Below are 18,789 nucleotides of genomic sequence, written 5' to 3' on the forward strand. Positions count from 1 at the left end.
AGTTCAATTTAAAGTTTGGTACTGTGTAAAAGTTGTAGGTATATTTTCACAAATTAGGATGATTACTTCATCCATAGTGCATAAAACATCAGTTTATGATTTCAGGCAGGTTGTTCCAAGCTTCTTGGAGAACTTGCCACAGGTCCTCTGTGGATACAGGCTGACTGTCTTTTGTGTCTTCATATGATCTCACTCTGACTCACTGATCAGGCCTCTATAGGGACCATGCCATCTGTTGCAAGACTGTTGTTGTTCTTGTCATTGAAGACTATGTGTTTATAATGCTCTAGAATGAATTTGGGACAAATGATACTTCTTGATACTGTTCAGTACATGAGAATCAAAAGGCTTGAAGTGCCTAAAACTTTTGCATTGTACTCCATAGATATTAGAGAACAAGCAGCAAAAACACAGAGCCACAACTTGTATACTGTTTCTTTTCAACTGTGCAATTTCATTTCAGAAATTGAGAAACAAAGGCCATAATGACTGTGCTAGTCCTGATCCCGATGACTGTTTTGGGCACAGCCCCCTCATGGACGACCATTTCGGCAAACTAAGCGAAGACAGTGATTTAATGTACAAGCGCTGTGGTGTAAGTACTTCCTTTGTCCCCTGCTATTTTGTGTTGATTCCTGTCTTTATGTTGATGTTCACTACAGGCGCTAAACAAGAAAGAACACAGAGGTTGTGATAGCCCGGACCCCGATGCCTCATATGTCCTCACTCCTCACACAGAAGAAAAGTATAAAAAAATTAATGAGGAGTTTGATAATATGATGAGAAATCATAAAATCGTAAGTACTGTAAATGCAAATGTTCTTGCTTGGCTTTGTGGCACAAAAGGATTTTGACTCTTTTTTGCGTTTAACTTTTTTCCTCTTTTCGTTACCCCTCCAGAACCTCTTTTAACTTCTTTCAGAACTACCCTGGCTTAAGATCAATGCCCCCCTTTACTGGGTGTGCATTTGTTTTCTTATGTTGATTTGTTTTGCAGCTGATATTTTGGCACACCCTGATAAGATCACATTTCATCAACAGGTGAAATGTTGCATGCTTCTGCTAGAAAGATTACACCCGAGTATCACAGTCATGTTATCATAAATCAAGCAGCAGCCATTATTTAAACACAGCGGGAGCTTACAGTAAATACTTTGGGAGTCTTGTGAGTGTTTATCCTCAAGAGCTGCAGCTTCTTTCACAAACTCAAACCCGCTTAAATTATATGTCCAACTCATAGCTCAAAAACAACAAATAAATAGAATTTTCATGTCCTTTATAAAATAGTACTTAAAATTTCTCCTTTAGAGTCTTTATATTGCGCCTGTCAGTGCATCTAGCATAAAATATTTCTCCCAGTTGTCATGCCCCCCAAGCATACTAAACTTAAACTATTATTTAGCGTCTTCCTTCTCCTCATCATCCCCATCAGGTTCCACACTGGCTAACCTTCTAAAATATGACATATCTATTGTGATCTTATCATGCATGACAATGTTGAAATTGTGCAAGAACATAGTGCTTACCAAAGCAGTTGTTTTCTCTATGTTCCTAACATGAAGAGCACCGATTTGCCATTAACAAACTAATGATAGCACCCTACTGGCTCACTGGATAATGCTATGATGAACCGTTCTCACTGTCACCTGTCATTCTCACTTGCGCTTTGCACAGTCAGCACTTTGTGGGTAAATGCAAATGACTTTGTGAATCTTGTAGCCGTAAATCCCCATCGCTGCTTTTTCATGTGCTGAGAAACACATTACACAATGGGTGTTTCAAAAGGCAAAAGTACATCTGTGGTGCTGACTGCTGCAATGCCAAAGTGATCACCTGAATGCATGTTTTTTGAATTTGGATTTTTGTTTTCCTTGTTTTGTGTATGCTGCAGTACTACTGAAGATTTGTGTACTTTCTGTATGTATGATGTTAATGAGAATAAACTTTTTTGATGATTGGTAGTCTTCAAATGTTGGGCAGAAATGTTTCCTATATATACACATATATATATACAATACCGTTCAAAAGTTTGGGGTCACTTAGAAATGTCCTTATTTTTGAAAGAAAAGCAGTATTATTCAATGAAGACAACATTAAATGAATCCAAAATAAAGTCTATACATTGTTAATGTGGCAAATGACTATTCTATCTGGAAATGGCTGATCTTTAATGAAATATCTCCATAGGGGTACAGAGGAACATTTCCAGCACCCATCACTCCTATGTTCTAATGCTACATTGTGTTAGCTAATGGTGTTGAAAGGCTAAGTGATGATTATTGTTATGTTAGCACATGAATGAAATTGTGAGTTTTCATGGAAAATGTCAAATTGTCTGGATGACCCCAAGCTTTTAAACAGTAGTGTATATATTTACATATATGTCATTATGTCAATTATGTTATATGTAAAACACAGCTGTCAAGCTTATAATGTAGTAGATCCCTTTGCAGTTGTTTAATGTGCTCTGCCCTCACTGTTTTGTGAATCTGTTAGTCTATTGAAGCTAACCCTCAAGGAGAGCTCTCTGTTAATGATGCCATGACAACCACTGATCCATCATAGTCATCAGACCTTGGGTTTTCAATGTGCTGTGTGTAAATATTTGTGTGTTTGTCTCCCTCTTGTAGCCCACAGCATTGCCTCAGCAGAACTTCTCCATGCATGTGGCAGTGCCTGTATCCAACCCTAATGCCATGTACCAGGCAGGAGGGACTCTGGGCAGCCAGGCCCTGGCAGCAGCCACGGCCTCTCTGAGCGAGAGCGGGATGCTGTCCCCTCCACAGGCCTCTCTGCACAGGAATGTTGGTTCCAGCGGAGGTTCCCAGAGGCCAACCAGTGCAGGCAGTGCAGGTTAGTGGGTAACAACCCCAAAAGTGGATGTACTGATAACGGTGGTTAACACTGTTTGCCATGGGGAAGTCTTTTTTTGTGTGTCAATATCAGAAATTTTGCTTATAAGGAGCAGTTCAAGATTTGGGGAAATTACTGTTATTGACTGTCTCGCCCAGAGTTAGTCAAGAAGATCAATGCTGCTCTCTCACTGGGGTGGGGGAAACAATGAGTGTTGTCGCTCCAAAAAAAAAAAAAAAAGGGGAAAAAATCACTTTGTGTCATAGACAGATTTATAAACTTTGTACACAGCCAGGCTTTGCTGTTTCCCATTCCTTCCTTTTTAGTCGAATCTCCTCTTTGCTCTAGCTTCATACCATGCCTGGATTTGGCATGAATCTTCTCATCCAACCCTCTGCAAGAAACTTTTTTGGCTGGCTCTATCACAAAAAGAATTTACACTTTTTGTCCAAAATGGCGTCAGATGCAGGGGACCTAATGTCAGGTCATGTCATACTAACACCCTTTAATTGGTGTTTGTGCGATATATTTTTTCACACCCTCTAAAATGCTCATCATCACACCTTTTACTGTATCAGCATTGTGGAAAAATGATGTCAGATGCTAGTACTTGTATGACTGGTCTGACTCAGTCGGTCCAGATGGCTTTTGCAAGATTGCAGCTACACCGCATATGATGGAAGTACATGCAGCAAGGTGTGAAATATCTCATTCAAAATTAACCACATATCAGAATTGGCTGACACCTACCTATTCACAACGGGTTTACTAAATAGTTGTTCTTCAGAATAACTCCTCTTTCTTGATTATTCACTGCAAGGTCTGTATTGTTTTTCTTCTTTTTTATGATTCATATTAGATCAGCGCATTTCACGAGCTAAAAACTGTTGAGGTTCAGGTGGCATTCTGTTGTTGTGTTCTTAGATTTATTTGTATCTCTTAAAAATGTCAGCTGTTCAGAGAGACTCGAATAGATGCCTGACTTCTATTAGAATGGCTTGTCCTTGTTGATTGTGCATCCTCGCAGTGGAATGCTGGATTCACCATCTCCAGCTTTAGAAACATGCTGAACACAGCTTGATGTTGCTCTCTTTAATCATATATTGAAAATTTCCCCACCATGAGGACAGTGGCGGAGCACAAGCCACCCTTTCGTGCGCCTTGAAGATAGATCTTCATGACATTTTCATGTCTGGTCTGCCATCTCCATCACATGCTCCGCTAGCTTGCAGAAGGATGCAGATGGTTAATCATCTCACTCTGTGCATCTCATTAGGTGGCATGCTGGATACTACAGACCTTTCAGTGCCAAGTGGTGCGGGCTCCAGCCCAGCGGGTAAGTCCTCCCGGAGAGATTCATTAGCTCTCTGTAGCTCTGCCCAATAGGCCTCCTGCTTAGCACACGAGCTGGATAGTTGCGTCTCCATTTGTGATTGGTTCAAGACAGTTGTCGCCATCATTAGCTGATAGCACATTGGCCTGACTGTATTTTCTTTGCATGCAAAGAGAGTGCAGGTGTCCTCTCAGCAGAGGAAGTTTATGATATGCTTGTTAAATGCATGTTTGAGAGATGGGAAATGGCTTGGCAGTACTCACACAGTGTGGTGTTTGTACTTGAAAAAGGCGAACCAGGCATGTCAATTAGCTGCCCAACTGACTTCAGCAGGTAAATAAATGCAGTGCTCCCTTTAAACTCCATGTAGTTCTGCCTCCTCCCGTTTCCTTCCCTCTATTGACAGGTGCATCTGTTTTCCCCCCCACTGCCCTGGCAGCCCTTATAAGGCTGGAGAGGGTCTGCAAGATGCCTAGACCAGCATAACCCTGTAGGTATTCAGGCCATGTCATCCCACTAAGTCCTCAGTACACAATGACCGGACAGCCTGTCATGGCTGAAATGTGCTGTGTGAGACATGGAGGCAGGTGGAGTTTAACTCTTTCCTTGTCACTCAGCTTGTTGCACTCCATATAGTGTTTCTGGTAAAATGCAGCACGCCGTTACAAAGCTGTTCAACATTCAGTGATAATAACTAGTTGAAGATTCGCAAGAATAAAGGCTTAAATGTGCAGACCACCTCAGATTGGTTTCCAGTGGCATTTTATTGAGAGTGCTGCGTTAGTTTTTTTTTAAGTTTGGGTGTGGTGAGTTGGGGTAGGGTTAGGAGCGTCTACCAGGGGGTGTCAGCGTTTGGCACAGTGTGAGCATGTTGCAGCTGTTGTTTGTACCAAGTGTGCAGAAGAGCAGAGACTACAGGGACGACTAACCTCTCCAACCCTGATGTCAGATGACCATTCCTGACATAGTTATGATTTTTCACAAGTAGCAGCTATGACCACAGCAGAAGCCTTTCAAAGTGGCCAGATGGAAGATGTGCCATGTGACATCTTCTCTCCTGTTTGACAGAGTCACCGCAGGGAGAAGACGACATGCATGTACAGCAAGGTTCAGTCAAATACTGAATGTTTCTTTTTTTGAGTTGAGCAAAAGTACAAGAGGAAACTTTAATTTGCACTCAACTGCAGGGTCTGTGATGGACAGCTGTTCTAGTAGTAGGATCTGGTTTATTTATTAGCTGTTTGTGCAAATTTCCTGCCTTACAAGCATACGTACGTGCATGTACAATACCACAGTGAGCATTATTGGCAACATTTTCTGGCACACACATCACAGTTGTTCTTTCTGAAATAAGCCATCTGTTGTTCTTGTCTGGTCTCTGGTTCAGATAATAGCTCAACAGCTAATACACCTTCAAAAACAACTTCTCTTAGAGTCTCATTTTACTGTGTACGGTGTATGCTCCAGCGTGTAATACCTCTTTTCTCTCAACAACTCACTACAATTACAGCTAATTACAAGCTCCAGTCCTTGAGTGGTGGAGAAAGATGTGGTGAAAAGGGAGGATTTAAGAGAGAACTCGCTGTTATGTAATGTGTCTGCAAGACGTACACATCCTTTCATTAATATTGGAGCATTACAAGCTCTTGAAACACATTTACAAAGCAGGCTTGTGTGTAAGTTTAGCAGACATCAGGTAATAAAAAAGCTGGTGCTGGAGCTGCGTCAGGTCTGTTTTAGTTTCACAAAATTATGTTCTTTTGTTGTAGTTTTTGATTTATTAAAGCTGGCTTAATATTAAAAGTTGTGTGAAAGTTGGGGGTTAATTAGGGATCATTCCCGTACTACAAAAAAATAAAACAAAGTCAATACGTGTGTCAATTTTTCAACAGTCTTTAGTAAAATGGTTGCTGGGTAATATCAGTTATTTACCTGGTTGCTATCTGCCTTTTAGTCTTAATAAATCACCTTTGGAACATCCTGTCTGGAATTAGTTCTCTGAGACACAACAATTGGGCTGTGTGTGAGACATCTATTATTAGAAATAGAAATATAAGGCCCTTGATCTGCAGCTATTTCTTCTCATTCATTAAAATATTTTCTCTTTTTGCTGGAACCTGAGGCATGTGGGATGCTGGGCACAATAAGTCACTGTGTTGTCTCTCCCCGAACTTAAAATGAAAACTGAAGGTTTCTGTTGTGAACACAAGGCCTTATGTAATGTCCCTTCCCAGACCATGTTAATAATTCAGGACAATGAGCAGAAAACCAAACAGCTTTCAACGTGCACAAGCTTCAGTCAGAGAGGATTTACTGGCACAACCAATCTGTTAGAGAAGTTTGAATATAGAATGAGGGCAGACATCAGAAAAGCCCAGTAAAATGTCCCTGCTGAAGGCTTGGCCTTAACTTGTGGCTTTTATCTTGGCTCAGAATTAACTTTGTGGTATTTGTTCAGACATGTGTTCCCTTCTTGCTATTTATTTGAAAGAGCTATTTGTTTTACTCATCATCAGACATCTGAAGTTATATCAGAAACTCGTTCCGCAAATAAACAAGTCAGGTGGGTTAATCCAAGTCTAAATTAGCCAGTGCGTCTGTCTTTGCCCTGTTATGAAATGGCAGATGACAGTGTGACACAGTTCAGCCCATCATGTTGTTGTAGACTTAAGTTTGTTACAAATTAGGGGATAAAAGAAAATGACTAAAATGTTAATATATACAGTGTGATTATATTCAATTTCTGTAATTAAGATTTCAAAGAAATAGCTGTATGCACACTGATTTGGTGGAACAATTCTCTCTAAGCTTTATGTTCAGGAATATTTTCATGTAGAGATTATTTTTAAAAGACATTCTTTATTTCTGGCTGCTTTATTGTAAAATGTCACAAAAAATTCAGTAAAGTATTGTGGATAAAGTAGGGGTGTATTTGACTGAATGAATAATATTACCCCTTGTTTTGATGGAAAAAAATACCATGTGCTATAGATCAAATGGACCTGTACTAACAAACATACAAATAATAAGTATGCATCATTGTTTTTACTATGGCTGACAGTTATTTCAGAAAGAAATACTAAGTATTACATTTATTTGGTCATAAATCAAAGCCTGATGATGGTGCTAGATCAAAAGTCACTGGATTTTTTTTCCATTGGAGAGAAAGATGTGTGCTTGAACCCCATGTCTTGGCAATACTTCCAGTGGTGCAGAAATATGTTGCACAAAGCCACCAAATGTGAACTGTATAGTGTCTATACCAATACAAATGTCTTTGTCAGTCCATCAGGTTGATGTTAAAATATTTCATTGTAAGTGAAAGTTTTAACCTGCCCGTAATGGCAGACATTAACAGGAGATCAACAAAGTCATTAGGATTTAATAAGCCAATAGTTATCAAGACATTTATTGTCCTCACGACGGCACTACAGCAAAAGTCAGAGGATCACCAAAGTTTGTAGGATTCATTCTTTCGCTACCATGAATGGCCCAGATTTAATTTGTCCAATAGTTATAGAGATCCTTAAGTCTGGACCAAAGTGGTGGACTGAAAAACCAATATGCCATCTGTAGAGCCACGGGACTAATATATGTTAATACAGACGGTGTATATTGTACAACATGCAAGTTAAAAATCAACAGTTAAAGCCTTTGAATGACTCTTAGTACAGTTTTGCTTACCAGTACAAGTGTATGTCAACCTTCAGTCAGAGCTCACTTTCCTGTCTTTGGCATATTCTCTCACAGCACTGTAAAGTTCAGGACAGCTCATTTTTAGCTAAGCAAGCCAATTACAACCAGTGCATTGGCCACTGTATCCATTTTCCCCATTGGTGGAATTGTGGATCTCTTCTTTGAGTTGTTGGTTTCCCATTTATTGTGAACAGACACTAGATTTTTTTCTCTTGTGCAGAAAGAGTGAACAGCTAGCAGATCTCTATTTAAATCTTACTGGATAAGATTCGCTTACTCCACCTTTAAGGTTTTACCTCAGGCTTGTAGGAGGCCTATTTATTTGTTCTTTGCACACATTTTATTGCATTTTGTGTTAAAATATGTCATTACAGAGGCACATAATGAATGTTTTTCTTTTGGTTGTGTATGTGTGCTACAAGAAAATGCCTTGTTATATTATTTTATATTTTATGTGTCAAATGTTTGGAATAACACAGGAATAAAAACAACTAACAAAATACCTAACTTAACATTTAAATCTGTTATTACTGAAAAAGTGCATCTCATTTCTAACATTAGGAAAACATTATTAATGACAGTAACAACGTGGGGCGGCTGTGGCTCAGGAGGCAGAACAGGTCACCCACTAATGACAGGGAAGGCGGTTCCCAGCTAGAAGTGAAAGTGTCTGTTGTGAAAAGACCTATTTGTCATCTCCTTTGTCTTGTTTTTCTCAACAGCAGCTTTACGTTTTGGACAGACCTCTGTTAACAAAAATGATGCCAAGTTGTCACATTACAGCCCATTCCTTTGCATGAAATTCTCCTTGCACTAACTTCATTCCCGCCGAATGACATCTTTGCTGCTTTTAATCAGGCCTGCTATTTTTAGGGCCTTGGACATTTACTCTGCTAATTCCGTAAACATTGTTTTCCTGCAGAAGCCAAGTCTTGTATGATCAAAGCCAGAGCTGATGGCGATAGCTGCTTGTATATGCTGTTGATTCAGCTGTGAGATACTATTGTAGACTTCATAACTGTTTATTTGACCATGAATTGTTGCTCCCCTTATCTGCAGTCAGAGGGGCTATTGTTCCATTATGTTCCTACGCAGGAGCATACTGGTTGTGCACACTTTGTGTTTCACTGGGGTTCACTGAACACAATGAAGAAGTCAGCAACTTGTTGAAGTGTTACTGATCAGCCGATGCAGTTCTAGATAGCAATAATTCTTTCTTCCCCTTGTTTTCAAGACTTCTGCATAGTTTGGCATCAAAGTACGGATCTTACTCAGACTTACATGAAGTAAGTCTACTTTAAAATCATGTCCACTTGAAATATTACTTTTGTTTGGTTTTTGTTTTCATAACAATTGGATGCTCCATTTTTATTAGAGTGCATTTGTGTGGAATCTGCAGAATCCCACTGCAGACCTTGTGCAGATGAGTCATACAGTATCTTGCAGTTGAAAATAAGGTACTGTAGGATGACAAAAACAGGAAGAATAAATCTCTTTATGAAAAGTGTATTTAGAAACAACACAACACCTGTCAAAATACCAGATTCAGACATTTTCCAGGGCTGTAACAAACTGTGGCGGTTGACTTTTGACACTGGTTTTGTTTTGGAATCATTCATTTCTATCTGGCAAAAAATCAAGGTCACAAAATACGTGATACAATATCTAAATACTGGATTATATATGTTTTGCTGACAGAAGCTTTTAGACTGTATCCCAAACAATTACATGTACAGCAATGCTATGAAAAAGATCCCTCAAGCACAATTCTTTATTGAATTTCAAACTCTGCGGTAATATTCAACCTTTTCAGTAGATGGAGTGATGGAGAGGGTGTGGGAGTTCTTAAAATAAGTCATGGAGACTCATACTCACTTGAAAAAAAGGAAATGACTAACAGCCATGAACACCAAGGTGTGAATGTTGAGGGGAGAGTCTAGCACTTTGCATTTGTTTGTGTGCAGTCTTAAAAACAACATAGAACTACATTTTATTGTTTTTTATTCAACTGTAATGGCTTCAGCTATTTCTTTTAAACAGTCACAGTACATTTGTCAGTGAACTGCTCCTCATCCCAAGATGCACAGATCTGGCTTTGATGTAATCATTCACAATAAAAATAAAAGGCTCATCAATTTTGAAATGGACATTTTATTTTTGTAAATGTGCAGGATAATTATCCCAGTCTATTAAAACTTCCCAGAGGGTTGGAAACACTTAACGCGGTGTGCTGCAGCAAGCTGAAAAACAACACGGTGCGAGAGGCTGCCTTGATGACTGGGAGTGTTGTCAGTCACAGTCCATGGTTTGATGATGTGTTTGTGTGTTGTTGTGTACCTCTGCAGGGAATGGTTTTGTTAACCCCAGGGGCTCACCGGGCCTCCTCAGCACACCCAGCGGCAATGGCCTGGGTAAAGTCATGCCCACCAAGTCTCCGCCACCCCCTGGAGGGAACATGGGAATGGGAAGCCGCAAGCCAGACCTAAGGGTTGTTATTCCTCCATCAAGCAAAGGAATGATGCCCCCACTGGTGAGTACAGAGCACACCAGTGCACACAAGTATCACCAGCTAACGGACCTTTAAATATCTCCGCTGCAGGGCAGAGCACAGCTTTGTTTAGTGTCTTTATCTTGACTCTCATTGCAGAATGTTTTGCAGGATTTTGCCTACACACATTTTTGATGTTATCACATCAGTGTAGCATGGTGGGCTCATGAGGTGACAACCTCACTATAAAGACTTTCTTTATCAGCCAAATGGGAGGCACTAACAGTGTGTCAGGGCTGATCTGAGCAAGACTCCTCTTGTGTGGTGTTCTTCTTAAATCTCCTCCATCAAAATGTGGACCGAGCCAAGAATCTGCAGCCCAGGTGTCATAACTCTCCTTCAATTATTCACATTTAAATGAGAGGCTTTCTCTAATTATAATAATGAAGTTGCAGAGCGCCCTGACCACAGCAAACACCTGAGGCTAAACTAGACTCTCCAAGTCATAAATCAACGTTCAAGAAAAAAACTAAGAGGGATTTTTTTTTTTTTTTTTTTTTAGACAGGGGACAGGAAATGTGCTGTTTTCAACTTTGCGTCTTGCTAGTGGCGTCAGTAAGAGGAGCCACTCCAGAAAAAATGATTGTGTTTTGTAAATAAACCTCTCGTTACTGTGGGTGCTCCTCCTTTGCCGAGCCTCAACCAGCCTGGAGCAATGTTTAAACAACTGTGTGTTACCATGTCTGCGTGTGGAATATGTAGAGCAGGACAGCTTGTGTTGAGAGCGGTCTGAAACAGGCTAGGCAGTGGTGGGAGGTCGGTTCAGATCTGTCTGAGCCAACGAAGCATTTCAGGCCGGTACAGGCTGCGGAGGGTGCTGGCTGTGGCAGGTCTGCAGACAGCCTGTCATTAGGCCATAATGGTATTAAATTAATCACATCTCAGTGTGACAGAGTGTAGATGAAGACTTAATCAGGGGCCCAGGGTGTGAGCCAGATAATATCTTGTCGCCCTTGTCGTGTCTTCCTACCGCTATTGATTGAGTGTGGGTATTAAGAGCCCTGGCCTGGTCACAGTATGTCCCACAGCACAGAAAAGATGGAAGATGGTCCTCTCGTTCCTCCTTTCAGCACAAGGAGGATTTTAAGTGCACCTGTGAGTGAGCAAACTTGATCTCCAAGCTGATTTCAGTATCAAACTCACAATCGAGTGAATGTTCGTCTGTAGCTTGCACAGTTCTTGGTTAGATTCTTCACCAGCTTCTGTCCAGAACTCGGATGTCTCTTTGTAATTTACAAAATAAGGATTTTAAAGCCTGACAAATTGCTTTAGAACCTCAGATCCATGTGTTGTTGGAAGATTGTGACCACCTAGAGTACTTACATGCTATATAAAAGCAAGATGATCGTGTGCCGGTGCTTTTTACCAAAAAAAGGGATTTTATAACGACTGCAGAAGTCATCCGCAATTTTATATCCTTCATCGTCCCTTTTGCTGTAAAGTCTTGAAAGCTGTAACTATCTTCCCGAGCGATTCAAAAGTCGCTCCGCTCATTTTCTGTAACTCTCTTCTTTTCTTCTGTTGAGGGCAGTCGGAGGAGGAGGAAATGGATTTGGTGAGTTTTTGACAAATGCCTGGGCAAATGGCTGAAATGTGAACATGCTTCCGGTAATCACAGATGCTAGACTGAACGCCGTGCTCAGAGTGGAGACTGGCTCTCAGGATTGCCAGCAATAAGAAATTAAAAGGAAAAAAAGAAAAAGGAAAAAAAAAACGTTTTGTCACTGCATGCTTTGGGTTTGGCCTGTGAAAATTGCCTCAGCCTGTTAAATTGGCTCCTCTATTCCCAACACGTCAATATTAGTCATATACCACCAGGAGTGTGTGTGTGTGTGTGTGTGTGTGTGTGTGTGTGTGTGTGTGTGTGTGTGTGTGTGTGTGTGTGTGTGTGTGTGTGTGTGTGTGTGTGTGTGTGTGTGTGTGTGTGTGTGTGTGTGTGTGTGTGAGGGAAAGAGAGAGGAAGAGAGCAAATCAATGCTTAATTTTTTTTAAACTATCATACTATCATACTGCAGTCATAGTTTCAAGTTTTAGAATTTAAAGAGTGATGAGTAAAACTATAAATCATTTATATTTTTCCTTGGACAAGAAGATTACATCATCTCAAATGATTTCACTCTGTGTGATACTCGGGTTTGGTGAAGTCATCTGGCTGGAGAGTGTTGGAACAATGCAAGGAAGCCATCAACTACATCATGATGCAATGCTGCTTCAAATGTAACCGCTGGCAGCTGCACATATGTTTGTTACATTATACACTGAGGATTTGTTACGGTATTGTTCTCAACTATGTCTGCATTTGATTAGCGCAGTCGGAGTTAAATGCATTTTGGAGCTCACTGCGAGTTTGTTTGCATGACCACACCAAGCTGTGTAGGTGTGTTTGTGTGGACTGCATGCCAGTCACTGCACTAAAAACCACTGGCGCTCTGCTGTACGTCACTCTGGGAATTGAAATGTGTCATTTATTTTATCCTCTGGCACTCTGTCGGTTAGGGAGGCGTTTGTGTGTAAAACTGATCTCAAGACTCACTTTGGTTTGCCTCACTCTGAATGTTCATGAAATTGCTGTTGAAGGTTGGTTTGAATTTTACAGGTGTCCTTACCTGCCCCGTTTCTGCGTGTTTCTTCATGTCTAACAAAGTTAAACTCATTAAGCAGAGTTTGTTGTGCTTCTGGTTGCATGTCATTTCCTGTGATTTCCACACTGACTACATGTGTCAGTTGTCCACGTTAAACTGATGTAAGAAAATATGCAGGTAAATCCTTGTAATCCACCTAAAGATTAGTAGCCATTTTATTTAGAAGTATGTCTTTATTTTTTTAATTACTTTTTAAAATATATGTACATATATACACTAGAACCTGCTCTAGAACTAAATAAATTCTTCTAAGAAATCACTTTGTCAATTGTTGAATTGTTTTGCCCTTCACTTTTATTAATTTTGACAAATGTTTTAAAACGTACAGTCCATGAAGAGTGAGAAGGATCAGATTATTCACCGCCATGAAGCTATACCACCACCTTGTGGCAGCTTTTACTATTACACTGACATCTCTGATAACTACAATACTCAAAATTAAAATATTTTGTTGGTGCTAAAAGTGTAATTAAATGCTTTCAGTGATAAGAAAAAATGTATATATTGTGTGGTATCTACGTTTGTTGTTTTAAAGTGCAGTGCTTTGGGCTTATGCATTTTCTTTGTTGTTTTTTGGTGTTTTTGCAGAGCACCCAGAGGATAAGCAGTTCCCAGTCCACCCAGCCGCTGGCCACTCCAGTAGTGTCTGTCACCACCCCCAGTTTACCCCCACAGGGTCTGGTCTACTCAGGCATGCCCACCTCCTACAATCCTGCTGGTGAGTGTGCACCGAAAACAACCTCCTCGACGGAGACTTCATGTACTACACGCTGTCGGTTCCTGCTCTTTTCTCAGTGGCACACGGTGTTGTAGCTGAAATGTGAGTGAGTTCTCAGTGTGCACGCTTGCTTTTGTTTTTACAGAGTACTCCCTGAGCAGTGCAGAGATCTCTTCCCTACAGGGCTTCAGCTCTCCTGGGCTCTCACTGGGCTCCATGTCGGCATGGCAACAGCATCAACTGGGCCAGGCAGCTCTTAATTCTTTGGTGTGAGTAACACACTTCCCAACAAAGGCACACTCTCCAGACGCCCTCACATAAAAGCAACACCCACTGTGCTGTCATATCATGCTGAATCACACATCTACATATTCCTGGCTTTTCACATTATTACACATTTGTTGTCTCATTTTCTTTTTTTGTTGTGGGGGGGATTTGGGTGGGTTAACAAATATAAATATAAAAAAATGTCCTGCTTATCTTTGCTGCAGTGGTGGAGGTCACCTACCTCAGGGCTCCAACCTATCCATCAGCACCAGCCAGAGCATAAATATCAAGTCCGAGCCCATCTCACCACCACGGGAGCGCGTCACCCCATCTGGCTTCCCTCTGCAACAGCCGCAGCAAGGGTCCAGCCGACAGGAAGTTCTGGGACGTTCACCTGCCGACAGCCTCAGCTCGTCTTGTAGCTCATACGACGGCAGCGATCGCGAGGACCACCGGCCAGACTTCCACTCCCCGCTGGGACTGGGCAGACCCCCTGCTGGCTCTGAGGATAGGGAGAGCCCGTCAGTCAAGCGCTTGCGCATGGACACATGGGTGACATAAAGAGCCCTGATCAAGCCTCCAGTCACCAGCCAGCCAGAGAAGGGGAGGGGTTAGACATGGAGATAAAAGAAAGAGCAAGGGTCCTTAGAGCTATCATTATGATACTATTATTCAACTCCACTTCAATTTGTAAGACTGAGATGTAATGTAATATGACGTGTCAGGACATATCTAAAGTAAATTCTCAAGCTGATAACAGTAAGATTTTTAAAAAAAAATCAGTTAGCTGGACTGAATTATATGCACAAGCAGGTGGTATCAGGTACTTGGTGCAATTCAGACGACGTTTGCAGAAGAAAGATGTTCAGAGAGAATTGTTAAACAATAGGCGGTAGATTATTGTAGTCACTGGTCTAGTCAGACACTTACATGTAGTTGCTGTTTTGCTGTTGTGCTCGCAAGTTGCAAACAATCAGAGAAAGTTGTGTTGCTTTGAGGCTGAGGACCCTTTTATATGATGTTCACTGCACAAACTATCTCTAAAATCATGCTGTAACCATACAAGACCTTTATCTCAAGTGGCCTCTTCTAATTTATTGATTCAGTCGATCAGGAGACACAGAGCACATGGAGTTCATTGATATCACACAGGAATTTTGACTATACAGTAAATAATTGCAACAGTTGAGACAACTTTAGCGAACACGTGAAACAATAATGTTGGAGATAAAAGTAAAATAGCAACAGAATTTATTGCAATAATGACAAACTATTCATTTTATAATTTAAAAGAGTAGGATATATTAATGTGCAATTAAGATAGTGCGAACCTGTCCAGTTGAACTGGTGAGAAAGTCAACATGTTCACATTTGTGTAACAGTTCATCAGTAATATAAGCCAAAGCTGTTCTTTTGTGTTGTTTTGTACAGTTGCTATGATTTCCTAACAATTCACTCAAATGCACCATTTCTTTCATCATAGTTTTTATTTTTTAATGTGCTTTATTATAGTGTAAAGTCATGTAAACCAGATCTTGAATCAATATCGAAAGCCATGAACATTTGCTGTTCTGTTTGTATAATTGAAAAAAATTTGAGCCAAACATTGTCTTTTTGTTGTGTAAATAGCGACTTTAATATATATTACCAGGGTGTGAGTACATACTGAATGTACTGTATGATCACCGTTTTCAAGAAAAGTATATTTTTGTGGTTTACAGCCAAGTTTACAAGAGTAGACCCTCAGAAAGTCGATGATTCACTGGTCAATATTTGCTATTTCGTTGAGTCTCTCTAAATTGAACATAACCCCCCCCCCCATGTGTTTGAGTTCCAGATGGTCAATTTGTTTTGTCTCTTTATTAGTGGTGATTGTTTGTCCTGAAGACATTGTAGAAAAAAACAATGCTGTGAGGTTGAAGTTCCACTATTTTCATATTTTTTTGAAGGATGATCACAAGGCTAGGGGAAATACTTTCTTCCCACTTATTGTGTTAGCTTGTCTTAGTTGTATTTTGGCAGCTGCTGAATACACTGCCACCATTCAATTTCCAAGGTCCCAGCCCCACATTGAAGAATAATCTATTGTTTTTGCATGTAGCTCAACTGAAAGACATGGCATCTCTCAATTTTCCATTTCCACCATCCTGTTATTGCTTCACAGAATTGAACATGGCAGAAGTGGCTCTCACAGAACTGATAATGCCTGTGTCCATGTATGGTTGTAAATATTGCAGTCTACTTGAATTATTAGTCATAATAATTATGTGTAAAAAAAAACACTCTTGTTTCCTTAATTGGCTCAAGAAATTGTATCTTTATACCCACGCCCCATTATTAAGAGCACTGCATCCCCAGGAACCTTAGGAGCCGTAAAACTTAAAATTTAAAGGTGTTGAAGTCATGTGCTATGGACAGAAGGGGACAAAAAAAAGGGGCTGTGACTTTTTTTCTTTCCCATCCTCACAGAAACAGATCATTCAGCAGCTAAATCATAATACGACACACTGACTGACTTCAATCTCACTGCTGAAAGGCACACATTTGTATGAGAAGTTTGCTGTACGAGAGAGAGGTGTTGCTCTGCATTCGCCACGGCACATCTTGTGTGCGTCTCTGAGGTTTGCTGGCCTCCGCCAACCCCCCCGTCATCAGCTCCACAGTAGTTCACAGTTTACGCCCGTAATGAATCTATGCAGTTTTAACCCCAGTTCACACGAAACACACAGAAGATGATGTCATTACAGGTCATATTTAGTCTGCGATGCATGAAGAAGAAGAGAGTAGACTGTTAGCCTCTTATTCTGAAGTGCCCCAGCTGAGAGTTACTGGACTACAAGCTACATATATATTTATAATACATTTCACCGATTGATTTATTTGGATACCCCAGGGCAATCTTCCTCATGTTCATATATATATTGGTAGACATACTTTATATAATGTATAGTGATCCATAATGTAATCCAGTTTAACACAGCAGGTGAAAATAGCAATAATAAATGACTACAACAAAAACTGTCTGCCTGTCTCGGCAGCATCACCTCGTAGTTGAGCACATATTTTAGCACTCAATAACATATCAGGGAATTTTGTAGTTGCTCTATCTATATGCACAGTTAGGAAAATGCCTTATCCCAAAGAAAAATTACACCACTCTTATTTTCTCTCCGTTCAAGTTGCAGATATCACTCAAACTCGACCAGACCTGCCTCTTCTCAGATAGGACTCACACAAGAAACATGCCTGGCGGATGCACCGCGATATGCTTTGCTCTTTTGGTCTTTGTCCAAATTGTGCACAACTGATGAATGTGAAAGGAAAGGGTAATCAATGAACCTCTGTAGAGGACTTTCTTCACTTTGCTGTGCAAGAGTACACTGCTTTGCTTCATGGCTTTTATAAACAGAACTACGTGTTTGGTAAGTGTTTGTAGTTGATAGTTCACTTAACTAAAGAAGCTGTTTTCGGTTTGAACGCTCAGACCGTTTGGCGGCACAAGCTGGACTTTGTTGCCAATAATGAAATTATTTGTTTCAAAATCGAAATAGATTTTAAGTTAATCTACATTTTATTTCCCTTGAATGTGTTATTTTATTTTCGTCATACAATAAATATTCAAGTGAACTTTTTATTAAACAATTAAGATACTATGCTAGATGTTGTTGTACAAAATTTGTATTCTTCACAAAAGTACAAAATATTGGCTTTTAATGTGTAATTTAGGTTATCTCTCTTATTCTGTATAAAATGAAGTAAACAACTCTTTCATAGAATTTGTTCTCCTGTGAAGTCCCAAACAGTAGAAACTGTCAACTTTATTAAACACCTCAGTGTATGCTCAATCTGAACTCACTGTCGATTCATCTTTTGACGTTGCTTTGAAAGTTTACATTTTATTGACTTCATGATCGCTGACACAAACTGAGCAGGCAGCACATTTTTCATTGAAATCATCAGATTAAAAATGTCTGTTTTATAAATGTGATGCTAAAGTTAGTGTAAGGATTTCATATATGCTCTGTTGAATGTAAAAGGAAAATATCCATTATAATAAAACAAGATCACTTGCAATGAGAGTAATATTAGGATAATTAAACACATGCATTAACATGTAACCAGCTTTTTTGTCTTGTGGCTGGTTGGATTCATTTAAACCGCATTACAAGAAGATTGGGTAATTTCATCTGTAATAATGTAAAAGATTTCAATAACACATTGGGTGTTTTGTGGAAAAATAAATAAATAGTGCAATACCTGCTTCAAAAATGAAGTTTAGTACAAGTACAACGTATTTTAGTATTTTAAAACTGATGTAATTACGGTACAGTACAGCAAGCTTTTTTTTAAATTTGCAAAATAGAGAAACCTGCTCGTGTTTTGATCCGTGCATTTCCACATTATTGCCAGCAGGAGGCGTTGCAGTACAATAATTTACTTCCTGTCTGTTGGTGCAGTTGAGGCCTCAACAACAAAGCAAATTCAACTTATTTTGGCTCTGTTGTAGTTATTTATAATGAACAAAATTATAACTGCAGTATGCAGTATTTTTATTAAATTCTATCTATTCTTTTTAACATAGAATAAGTATTTGTTGTTCCAAGACAGCATCTCTACAACAGAATGGACGTATGATCACTACATTGGAAACGATAATGGGCAGATGAAGAGTAGACCAGAAATACACCTACACTGCAAAAAAAAAAAAAAAAAAAAAGTTTGTTAATATTTA

General features: G+C 39.9%; 1 protein-coding gene across 9 annotated transcripts in view; it reads left to right on the forward strand.

Moving 5' to 3' along the window:
* mef2aa (myocyte enhancer factor 2aa) overlaps positions 1 to 17,908 on the forward strand; it is a 57,070-nt gene extending 39,162 nt beyond the window's left edge. For 2 of the 9 annotated variants that reach the window (XM_051952214.1, XM_051952212.1), the window contains 8 exons: positions 663 to 797; positions 2,631 to 2,853; positions 4,130 to 4,189; positions 10,228 to 10,412; positions 11,962 to 11,985; positions 13,661 to 13,790; positions 13,936 to 14,059; positions 14,282 to 17,908. In XM_051952214.1, the coding sequence (XP_051808174.1) occupies positions 663 to 797; positions 2,631 to 2,853; positions 4,130 to 4,189; positions 10,228 to 10,412; positions 11,962 to 11,985; positions 13,661 to 13,790; positions 13,936 to 14,059; positions 14,282 to 14,618 (1,218 nt within the window). In that variant the 3' untranslated portion in view covers positions 14,619 to 17,908. Of the gene's footprint in view, positions 1 to 463; positions 596 to 662; positions 798 to 2,630; positions 2,854 to 4,129; positions 4,190 to 10,227; positions 10,413 to 11,961; positions 11,986 to 13,660; positions 13,791 to 13,935; positions 14,060 to 14,281 lie in introns of all 9 variants that reach the window. The other 7 variants (XM_051952215.1, XM_022210032.2, XM_051952218.1 and 4 more) reach the window with 7 other exon arrangements.
* Positions 17,909 to 18,789: the final 881 nt, after the last annotated feature.

The sequence above is a fragment of the Acanthochromis polyacanthus genome, chromosome 8, assembly GCF_021347895.1.
Source record: "Acanthochromis polyacanthus isolate Apoly-LR-REF ecotype Palm Island chromosome 8, KAUST_Apoly_ChrSc, whole genome shotgun sequence".
In the NCBI taxonomy this organism is placed as follows: domain Eukaryota; kingdom Metazoa; phylum Chordata; class Actinopteri; family Pomacentridae; genus Acanthochromis; species Acanthochromis polyacanthus.